We start from the raw sequence: 12,098 nt of genomic DNA on the forward strand, positions 1-12,098 counted from the left end.
TACTAACACAGCCAAGTCTTCGGGAGTTTCGTTAAGCTCTTCCTCTTTCTCTCATCAAAAAACATATTAACTCACCCTCTTTGAGAAGTTCACATGGATCTTCATTCTTTCAAGCTGATGGCCTGGCTTGTTCACTTCCAGTAGATAACATATATGACAAATTTTCAGCCGGGGAGGTCTCTGTAAATACAGTCTCCTAAAAAAATGTCTGCACAGAAAATTTACGAAAGTAAATGGAAGTATATTTTCATTTCTGCATCTAAAAAAGCAAACTTCTATCTCACTGTGTGGTTCTGAAACTTGTGTGTCTGTCATAGGTTTATAGATTAGTACTAGGCTAATTGCCCTTGTGGACCATTTTAAGCCTAGGCAATTACCCCATGTGAGAATCAAACTCTTCACCTTGTGTCTGCAAGGTAAACACCTTAACCATTCTGCCATCCTCCCATCCCCAAATTTACTTTATTCTGGACCTGGTCATTACAAAATCAAAAGTTCATTTAATGGCAATCTTGTGTATATCCATATAGGTCAAGATTTTAAACTTTTTGGTTCTGTTGAGAACTGTAAGCTTTTTCTGTGAATGTACCCCTTGTGTGTGTGTGTGTGTGTGTGTGTGTGTGTGTGTGTGTGTGTGTGGTCATTAGGGCTCCCGTTCTGTTGCAGGAGCGCTCGTGTTTTCTTCTACTATGGGACATGTATTTAATGTTAGAAATCTCAGTGTTCCCCCCCTGAGCCTGTGGCTTTGGTAAATCTAATTTTTTATCATAGGAGGTTCCTAGGCAAATGGCCCCAGGGCCCTTGCAGACCTAACCAAGTTCAAACTCTTATTTCTAAGGGTGTCTCATTCAAACCGACACTAAAATCAGCACGTATTGCCCCTGACCAAGAGGGACACAGATGGCACCCCGGTTAGCCATCCAGTTGTCCAAATTGCACTTAAATAGGGCCAGCGAGGGGTTTTGTTTGACATGAATAAGAAGCTTGTTCCAAAAATGGGGCAACCTCTGTGAGACGTATCTGCAGGTTTTGTTGATGTCACATACCAGGTTAAGGTCTTTTTAACGAGTGACCTATGTGCCGTTTGACTTGTGAATGTACAGCATTCCCATTAAAGGTGGGTCAGAGATTGTGCTATATGGTAAAGCACAGGTCACCTCTGAGCAATTTGTATGACACAGAGTAAAGTGACAATGATTTCTGTCTGTCTGGATAAGACAGATCTTGAAGACCCTGAGTTTTCTTTGTAAGGGATCTTTGTGGCTCTCCAATTGCTGCAGGTGTTTGGAAAAGAACATACAAAAGGGATCATTGTACTCTATTATTGGCCTGATGAGGGAAGAGTACAGTACCTCTTTTTTGTTTTTCTGGAAGCAATGCCCTTACTTATGAGATGAGCAGTATAAAATGCCCTTCTTACCACTGTGGAGACATGGTGATCGAAGTTAAGGTTGCTGTCAACCTCTGTGCCCAGATCTATCACCACTGACTGTGTGCTTAGGGTATTGCTTTTGATGTGATAGTTTGCAGGAACATCACCCTTGCTGAAGGGGATAATTCATTTTTTTTGCATTGTTTAAGTCCATGACTTTGGCACCAGTCATTAGTCTGCGTAAGATCATCTTGCAGGATGTTGACATTGCTAGGGGTTTCAGTGATTACTCTGAGTTTGCAATCATCGGCAAACTTTGTTGGCCACGGTCCTTTCGTTTTAGCCCGTACTTCAGGGAAGTAGAGTCTGAATAGTAGGGGTCCCAGAGCCAGTCCCTGTGGAACGCCACTGGTTACGGATCTCCTGGAAGAGGTAGAGTCTCCTATTTTGACCATTTGAGTTCGATCAGTGAGCCAGTTTGCAAACCCACCTGACAAACTCACCCAGCTAGGTATCAACCCATATATTATCAATGATGTCAATGATGTCTGAGTGAGGGATTGTGCCAAAGGCCTTGGCTAAGTTTAGGTAGGCTGGATTGTGCCAAAGGCCTTGGCTAAGTTTAGGTAGGCTGTATACACAGATTTGCCCTCGTCGAAGGGTTTGGTGACTGTCTCGAAGAAGTCCACCAAGTTTAGCAGGCATAATCTCCCCTTGAGAAAGTCAAACTGGGTGGGGTCATAGAAGGCATTATTTCTGGCAGTGGTCATTTCTGCCAGGAAGTTTTATCATCTTTCATTTATTTCCTGTAAGGATATTTTCCTAAACAACTCTGTGTTCATACTCAGGTTAGCAGTAGGGATAAATTTAAACCGATGTATCCATTTTCCAGTCTTATTTTTTTTTTTTTACAGTATTGTAAACATGGACAGCACCTCCTTTCCTATGATCTGTCTTCATACAGACACATCATGGGTACTACGTAAACTGGGCAAAAAGTCTCAAAGGATGCTCAGTTTGTGTCCTGTGCTGAGGGCAGTGAAGGCAAAAGGATATTAAGTAGTGCCTTTCAAAGTTTATCATCTTCTCTTGCAAAAATGTTGCAAACCACTACATGGATGTACTAAACTGTATTCTGCCAGAACTGGTTCTGCATCCGTATCTTTCTTCATAATGTATCCTTACAGGGCATTCCCGAGGCTTCTACATAGTCGTATTTAAAAGCAGTTGCAATGCTCTGTAAACTTGATATGACCTCCAGGTTTAGGTCTTCCATTGAAAATAATGGAACAGGTTAACAGCTTCACATATTTGGGAACGGTGGTTGAGGAGAAGAAGTCTGAGTGAGGAAGTCAAAGCTGGAATCAGAGGGGATGCAGCCAACCGGCACAGTGTGTCATGTTGGTGTATGACAGAAGAATTCCAAAGAAGCTGAAAAGTAAGGTGTATAAAACAGTGGTGCGACCAGTACTACAATATGGTACAGAAACCTAGGCAGTAAAGGCACAGCAGACAAGGAAGCTAAAGATGATCTGCCTGAGACCGGTGGTAGGGTGCACACTGTGGGACGGACAACATCAGAGCAGAACCCCAAGCAGCTCCAGTCACAGCGAAGGTCAGAGAGAACAGAATACAGTGGTTTGGGCACATGTTCAGGAAAGCAGAAGACAGTCTAGTGAAGAAGATTTGGGGCAGACAGGAAGAAGGCAAGAGGAAATGAGGGCATCCAGCAAGGACTCTACTCACTTTCCACAAGATGGTAGAGTGCCTCTTATGCCCTGTTCTTTGGTATTGCAACTCATTTCTTAGTTTCTTTCTTAGCCCACCAGTATTCCTTCTTAGCCTGGTCCTTCTTTTCTATGTCATACTTTTTTTCCTGCACTCTTTTCTTTTGATAACTTTCTGGGCTTCTGCATTCTACCACCAGCTTTCCTTGTGTACCTTATTTCCATACGTGGTTCAGCCATACATCTGTTCTGTAGTCCTCACACATGCTGTTTTAAGGTGCTGCCATTCTTCAACTCTACCTATTTCTTCCTCTTCTTGGGGGCCCTAAGTAATTCCTTGAACTGTTGTATTTTCTCTCCAGTAATCTTCCAGGTCTTTAGCCTGTTCACTGTTGACCTTAGAGGCTTCTCTGACCATCGCACACTGCTGATTGTGGTAGCTGTGGGCCAACTGATTCTACCCCATTGCCCTTTTCTTACTTGTAGGAACTCTACCGGAGTTGCAAGTTGACCACTGTTGTGTGTTATCTTGTGACACACTTTTTTCTGAACCATTTGTCGGCTACTGTAAAGCCATTTGCTAGACAGTAGTGTAGAATGGCCTGTCCTTTTGTTCTTATTGCCCCACCCATGTGGACCCAGGCAGTCCACATATCCTGTTCTGTATGTCCCAATATGTGCATTCAGGTCACCCATTATCAACACTAATTAATTCCTGTTGTCCTGCTTTATCCATTAGGTCTTGCAACTGCTGTCTGAATAACTCTTCTCTTCACTGTCACAGCTGTTGGTTTTATGTCCAGCTTTCGCTCAACAGAACTATCCCTGGTAACCCTTGCTGGGCAGCTGCACACTGGCTGGCCAGTAGCTAATTGACCCAGGGCTGCTGGGCTTTATGGCAGGCTCACACTGGCCAGTAGGGGCACATAATCCTCTCCCACTGTTAGCATGGGTCCCTGGAGTTGGTTGGGTCCTCAACCTATTTATCACCGGCCAATACCCATGCCCATTTCCAAAACATTAGTCAAGATGACCAAATCACCTAGAGCCATATTTTACACCATTGAGTGGTTAGCAGTGCCATAGCACAGTCCTGTGATCTGTGTTTTCCTAGGTTCTGATATATATTATCTGTGTTTTCCTATCGTGAGAATACTGCACACCACAGTCAGTGCCCAAAGAGGTTGGTCTGTACAACTCTACCCCTTGTAGGGCACCATGTACAATCTGTGCCCCCTGTAGGGCACCATGTACAATCTGTGCTGCTGCCAGCAGCTTCATTCATTGGTGAGTTTGAGAGGGGAACACACTGCACATTTTTTGGAGGTGGGAGGAATCCCACAGAGATATGGGGTGAACATGCAAACTCCAAACAGGCATTGGCCGAAGGTTAGGATCGAACCATGCACCTTGTGTATGGGGTGAAGACCTTGACCATTATAAGTTATTGGCCAGACTCGCATAGTCTATGGAATAAATGTTTAGCATTTTTCTGTTAACCTGTTAAGTTGTTGTATGAGGTTTTCCTTTTGTTATTTTTAATAATGCATTGTAGACTATGAAGTTAGGACGTTTCCAGGCATTGTGTGTTGTGATGTACTTCTGTTGTCCATCATGACCATGGTAAGCAAGAACCAATATGTGTGTGAAAAAGTAAACTTACCATCCAGGCTGACACATTACTAAATCGCAAACTGAAATGGCTTCCAGGTTTCTCGTATAAAAGTGAATAACTTCATGTGTGATACTTATTAGTTGCATGAATTGTAACTAGACAGGTGTTTTAATCCAAGATTCAATGTATTTGCATTCCTAATTAGACAGTAAAGCTTATGTAATGTGTTTGTGTTTTTTTTTTTTTTTTAATTATTTTGCAGGAATGGAATATTAATAGACTTTCCTTTGAATATGACTCTGAGCCATTTGGGAAGGAGAGAGATGCTGCTATCAAGAAACTGGCTAGTGAAGCTGGGGTTGAGGTCATTGTACGAATTTCTCATACACTGTATGATCTAGATAAGTAAGTTCACTGTATTCCTGAATTTGTATAATTTTGTAATGCTGTTAACTGAATTATCTGCTGTATTTACTAGACTACAAATAAATAAGAAGTAGCACCTAAAATGATGAGTGATATGAATACTGTACTGCCCAGGGGACTACTTAGGACTGGTACCACAGAAATGTGTGTCATTCACTAAGTATGACCAGCCTGCATGCAGTTACTGCAGAAATGCATTTGAGCAGTTTTGTAATGGTTTATCAAATCTGATTTCAACACACTAGGAATTAGAATCCGCATCATTAGGACTTGATGCCCTGCTCTGCATGAAGCTCGGCTTAGTCTTTTCCTGAAAGTTCTGAGATTGCCGCCTAGAGGCCAATGTTTTTCCTTGTCGGTCAGCATGGTCCTGAGCATGGACTGATTTCGCACAGGTTCCCTGATATTTTGCTTGACGTTTTTTTGGGGTTTTTTTTTTTTTTTTCCTTTGCAGTTTTTTCTTCCATTGAGAACAATTTTATTGGGTTCATGTAAGTGCAAAGTGCAGGAAGCAGACTTCTATGCAAGGTAGACCATACTTTTCTCCAGTGAATAATATTGCTAATGGCTGCTGTCAATATTTTAAACCCACTGTTTGCTAAAGGTGAAAAGGTTTTTGCTGATTTTCATCCCCCAACCCCCCCCCCCCAAAAAAAAAAGTGTAAGGATGGAATAATCCATACAAAAGAAAGATCACAGGCATCAAGACAAGCAATAAAGGGTATTGGGTAGTGAGATCTTCACCTCCCTTTGATCTTTTGGCTCCATTTCTCAGTGAACTTCTCTGCCTTCTCATTTTGCTTTCAGGACCAGTGATCCAGTGGCCATTTGGTCCCAGCTCTTGTCAGTCTGTTGGGGCCCAGGGCTGGTCATCAGTCTGTCGGGGCCCAGGGCTTGTCATCAGTCTGTCGGGGCCCAGGGCTTGTCCATTAGTCTGTTGAATTACTGCTTTTCTTATCCTTGGCAGCTCCTGGTAGTAGAAAGTTTGTAGATAACTCCCTGAACACAAGCTATGAAGTCACAGAGACCTGGAAATGGATTGGGACATACAAATGCAATGTATATTGCAACATCATCTGATTTTTTTTTTGTGGTGTATGTAGAGCTTACCTTTCAGCCACTTAGCACAAGAAACCTGGACAAGGCATAAACTAATTGGGAGACAAGGCCCAAAATTACTGACAGATTTTAAATGCTGTGTTTATAAAAGTAGAAAGTTTCTAGAATAGCAAGGTTAGTGTTGGCATGTATTTTCTAAAGGGCATGAAGTATAAAACTCAAACGTATGCCTTTATTTAGGAATTTCAATCCTCAGTGATTTGCCCGAAAACCACAAATTGTAACTAGAATAGACCAAAATATGAGGAAAAGATCTGGACATTCTGTTAAAATCTGGACAGTTGAGAAGTTGATGTAAAGTGTAGCCATTCAACTGCACACACTTAAATATTTTTTCAGGTAGTATGCCTTTGATGTAAAGCAAATACTTGATTTACGCAAGGGCAAAGGGTTCTTTATCCTGAAAAAAAAATTCAGATATATGTTATGCAATTTCTCTGCAATACCTTACCAGGAAATTATGAGTAAGTAAATTGCATTCTTACAGGTGTGATTCATTATGATTAAATTCTCCCCAACTAATACACGTGCATGTGTGCACATGTGTATTTAAGATCCTGATCACCTACTGCTGGTGGAAGAACTGGAGAGTTTATTACTGGGGGGTATTCACTGGCTTATTAAGCTACATTCAGTCAAAAATTCCCTTCTTTGGCGCCACTTCTATTTTTAAAAGTTTAATGATTTACAGGTAGTAGTTTGAAATGTTCTTTGTGTTATTTTATATTAGAGGTAAACGTGCTGTCCTCCTACTCTGTATTAGCCATAACATTTAATTTAGTTGTGGTTAGACCTTTGAGTAGGTATCCGTTCCATGATTTCATGATTGTCTTTTAATCAAACTTCCAAATTTTTGAATTCATGCTGCTATGAAACCACTCCCATAGGTCCCTTACCCTTATTTCAAGTATCTGTAAGTTTGGAAACCCACTGATTTTAATTTTCTCCCACCTTTTGAGTTGCTTAATGCACAGTTTTGCACTTAGTCCATTTCAGTATGTACAGGTAATTGGGTTGAAGTACAGTACAGCATGGCCATCTTATCATTGAGCACTGCAGTCTCTTAAAAACTGGTGTGTAAATGCATGTAGTTTGCACTACACCTTTTAAAGAAAATATTTGTATTTGAAGAAGTCTTGTTGCAGATTAAAGGACTTTTAATGAAAAGTGATCAGCTCTTATACGATAATGCACTCAGATTTCCACAGTAATTATTTTCTTGTTGTGTTTTCATTTTTTTTTTTTTTTTAGTTTGGTCACTTTCAGGCAACCCTGTAAGATTTTTTGAGCTCTATCTTTATACATTATATATTGCAGTGTGTGTCTGTGTATGTGCATGTGTGTATGTATACAAGTTCATAGGTGTGTACTAGGCGAACAACCACAAGGGCCTTTATAAGCCTAGCCATGCATCCCAAATCTCTGACAAGTTCTGGTTCCCTTGATAAGTGTAAGCAAGGATTTGGGAGATGAAACATTTACAAGCAGGGACCTGAGAGATGAACGATTTACAGACTGCCTTTGTCCATTAGGGGCATAGGTGTCAGTCCAGGGATGAATTTCCTGTTCCCCATCCAGTTGTCCAAGTTGCACTTGAATTGGGTTAAGGAGGAGGAATTCTGCCTCACATGGATGAAGAAGCCTGTTCCAGAGAAGGGGTAGACTCTGGGATACATACAGCAGGTCCTGTTTATATCACAGGCAAGGTTTAAGTCTCTGGAACAGGTAATTCTGGTGCTGTTTGTTTTATGGATATGCAGGCGGTCCGTCAGGGTGGTGTCTGACAGTGGCTTGTGTACCAGGCATAGATCTCTCCTTGATAGCTTTTAAAAGACAGATTACAGGGATAGGGCTTTGTGGAGGTCTGCATCGGACACGTTACTTATGCCCTGTATTCTTTTAGTGAGGGGCCTCTTTGGACGTTCCAGTTGTTGGATGTGCCTGGCTAAGTACATTCCAAAGGGGGCATTGTACTCGATGACAGGTCTGATGAATGCTGAATACAGTGGAACAGTGGCGTCCTTGGACCTAGATGCCATACCTTTGCTTTTAAGTTGCGCAACATAGAATGATTTTCTCACTACTGTAGATGCGTGATGTCAAAGACTGGGTTTTACTGTCTGTGTGTGTTCCAAAGTCCCTGACTACTGGGTCAACTCTTAGGGGCGTGTTGTTACCAGGGGTGGATAACTTCCCGAAAATACTATTATGCATTTCTTGACATTTAGTGTTATTCCATGGCTCTGACACAAGTTATTTGTCTGTCTCAGACCTTCCTGGAGAACATTAGTCTGACACAAGTTATTTGTCTGTCTCAGACCTTCCTGGAGAACATTAGTGTCAGTGGGGGATTCTATGACTGCTCCTATTTTGCAGTCATCTGCAAATTTAGTCAGACAGAGGCCCTTGACTTCAGAGAAGTAAATGCCAAAAAAGGGAGTGGTCCCAGGATAGATCCCTGAGGGACTCCGCTTGTGATCGGCCTCTTCGTAGAGGTGGACTTCCCAGTTCTAACTTTCCTGTCTGTGAACCAGCTGGCTATCCACCGGGTGACATGATGGTATATATCTAACCTTTTGAGTTTTATTGTGTCATCTACCTTGGCAAAGTCAAAGTAGGTAGTGTGAACCATCTTCCTGCAATCCATTGGTTTGGTGGCCTTATCAAAGAAATCCATTGGGTTGAGTAGGCATGACCTGCCCTTGACAAAACCAAATTGGGTTGGGTCCAGTGTTTGGAGGTTTCCAGTGTCGTCATTGATCATTTAAATGATTCTTTCCATGGCTTTGCATATGAAACTAGTGAGACTTGTGGGTCTGTAGTTTCCCTGGTATGTAGATGGCCTACCTTTGTACAGAGGAATGACTGTTGCTGTACAGAGGAATGACTGTTGCTGTACTCCATTTGTGAGACGCAAAGCATGTCTGGAGGCTACAGTTAAATCTCCATTCCAGACACCCTGATAGGTCATGATGTTCATCGTGTTTCACTGTTGCAGTCATTACTCTTGGGTTATCCTGCTGGCGGGCTACCCGCAGTCTGCCTGAATTCCAAAGTCTTTATCCAGTGTCGGTTGCTGTCGCCTCTTCCCTGACGTCAGTGCGCCAGGGGTATAAAAGATGCAGCAGACGCCATTTTCTTCAATCTTTCTTGCCGCGCGCTGCCCGAAGCAAAAGCAGTTCGCAAGTGCCGGTCGGCCATCTCGAGATTTTCAAAATCGAATTTCAGGTCCGAAGTATTCATTAAAGTTAAGTACCCCGTTGAGGAAACGTTTTTCTTGCTCCAGACCGATTTCAGAAAAAGTTAACAATTGTATTTCTTGTGGGAAGCAAATACCTCATAAGGATTTTAATTCGTGCTGTATTCCTTGCCTAGGCCTGATCACTATGTTGCTAGCTATCGGTTTTGTGCTAGATTTACCAACGCACTATTAAGCGTCGGTGCAATTTTGCTTTTCATTACTTTGGCCGAAGGTTTAATTATATAATGCCGTCGGAACAGCCAACGACCGGAGTATATAAAAAGTGCAAGGAAAAGGACCGGCATCCGAGGTCCGAAACAGACAGAGGCCTCCGCTAGGCCAGTCGCCGGTTCTCAGTGAGGCGCTTTCCCAGCCCCTGACGCCCGCTACCTCAGAGCCACAGGCCGCTTCCGACTCCCACGTGGAGCCGACTAGGCCTCTGGATACTCAAGGTATTGGACTCTCGGAAAATATTCCCTCAGGTGAGTCCAGAGCCGCTGAGCAGGCATTGGCTTCTGAGGGTGTTTTCAGACCTACATGATTATATGTCAAGCCAACATCCGCTTCAGAGACAGACTAAAACAGCTCTAAAGACAAAGAAACAAGTACAGCATTCTCCTGGACAGACTTCCATGCCTAAGAAACAGATGCTTAAGATGGCCGAAGACCTAATTACTTTGATCAGGGGTTCCTAACCCCCTCCTGATAAGAGGCCTAGGCAAGAGACAGAATATGACTCTTCTGATCAGGTTTCAATTTCCTCTGATTCCTCTTCTGAACAGGAATACTCTTTTCCTCCCTATGAGGATTCTGATGCTGAAGAATCTATTCCTTCAGCCTCTCCTCCTGAGGATTATTCTTTTGGGGAAACCCTGCATACCATGAGGGAGCATTTTCACTGGGAGAGCCAAGATTACTCAGAATCTAAGAAAAGGCTCAGAGACTTTCTTTTACTTCCTCAGCACAGACCTCTTTAGAACCTCCTGTTCTAGACCTTGTAGATGTATTTACAGAGTCCGGCCTGTCTCCTGACTCTTTACCCCCCATGCACCTGCAAAGCCAGACAGATACTACAGGGTTCCAGACTCTCATAAATTTCTATATAAAAACCCTGCTGCTGACCCAGAAACCATTTCTCAGGGTCCCAAAGGGGTCAAGGCTTCCACTGCAAAAAACCCTGTCCCCTCTGATAGGGACTCTAGGGCACTGGACAGATGGGAGAAAAAAATTTACACTTCTGCTACCTTGGCTGTAAGGGCTTTAAATTGTCAGTTTCATATGCTTAAATATCAGCAATACTTAATGTCACTGCTTAAACAGAAAATGTTGACTAATTCTGAATGTTCTGATAACAAGGAAATGCACGATTTATTGCATGCAGCTGAACAAGTGGGAAAGCATACTTTGCAATGTGGTTTTGATTCACTGGAGGCCTCTTGCAGGGTCGCTGTTACAGGTTCTGCCATTAGAAGGCATGCTTGGTTAAAGGAACAGAATCTGCCTGATCATGTTAAGGCAAAATTATTGGATGCCTCATTACAGCATGATACTTTGTTTGGTGTTAAGGCAGAAGAGGTGTTGAAGAAAATGGAGGATAAAGCAAAATCCATGCAGACAGTTAAGGATTTCCTACAGGTACAGCCACCAAGATTTGGCAAGATCTGGCCTACAAAGAATCGGTCCTTTCCAGTGTCAGACAGGCCACAAAGAGGCTGATACAGACACCCCAGAGGCAGATACCAGCCCCAAGGCTCATACAGGCCTAAAAAATGGGGAGAAGACAAATCACAACCATACACGAAACAGTCCCAATGACTTTCCTCTGCCAGAACCAAGCACTTATCTTTTGGCAGCCCCCTTAGGGGGGAAACTAGCACTTTTTTCACCAGATTGGCACATGATTACCCAGGACAAATGGGTCTTGAAAACATAGTGTCTCAGGGCTACAGGTTCTACTTTCACACCCTGCTAAGGGCAAAAGGTATGCCAGACCTGCCATGCATCAATGGGCAGAGGCACAAAAGCAAGTTTCATCCCTCATGGTCATGAGGGCCATTCAACAGGTACCACAACAAGAGCAGGGACAAGGCTTTTACTCGAGACTTTTCATGGTGCCCAGAAAGGACAAAGCCTGAAGACCAATACTGGACCTGTCTATTCTAAACACATTCCTGAACGTTCCAAAATTCAAAATGTTGACTGTACAGCAGCTACTGCCCATGCTGGGCAAGAAGGCTTGGCTCGTAACTTTGGACCCAAGAGGCATACCTACATGTCCCAATCAGACAGTCTTGCAGAAGATACCTCAGATTCATAGCTGGCTCAATGCATTACCAATTCTCTGCACTGCCCTTTGGCTTATCTACTGCGCCCAGCGTTTTCACAAAATGCCTGGCACCCATAATTGCATTTTGCAGCTAAAGAGGAATTCAAATATATCCCTACTTGGAAGACTGCGTTATTCAAGCAGAGAACAAAGACTTTCTACTAAAGCATCTGGCGTTTGTAAAAAGAATATTAATTTGCCTAGGGTACACAGTAAACGAAAAGAAATCAAAACTAGTACCCTCTCAAGAGATAATATTCCTGGGTGCAAGC

At 42.8% G+C, this 12,098-nt stretch overlaps 1 protein-coding gene across 1 annotated transcript in view; it reads left to right on the plus strand.

Annotated features, from left to right (window-relative positions):
• CRY1 (cryptochrome circadian regulator 1) overlaps nucleotides 1-12,098 on the plus strand; it is a 200,930-nt gene that overhangs the window by 37,753 nt on the left and 151,079 nt on the right. The window contains exon 3 of the mRNA XM_044087589.1: nucleotides 4,977-5,119. Within this exon, the coding sequence (XP_043943524.1) occupies nucleotides 4,977-5,119 (143 nt within the window). The remainder of the gene's footprint in view (nucleotides 1-4,976; nucleotides 5,120-12,098) is intronic.

This window comes from Protopterus annectens, chromosome 11.part0 (genome assembly GCF_019279795.1).
Source record: "Protopterus annectens isolate FY-2018-M chromosome 11.part0, PAN1.0, whole genome shotgun sequence".
In the NCBI taxonomy this organism is placed as follows: domain Eukaryota; kingdom Metazoa; phylum Chordata; order Ceratodontiformes; family Protopteridae; genus Protopterus; species Protopterus annectens.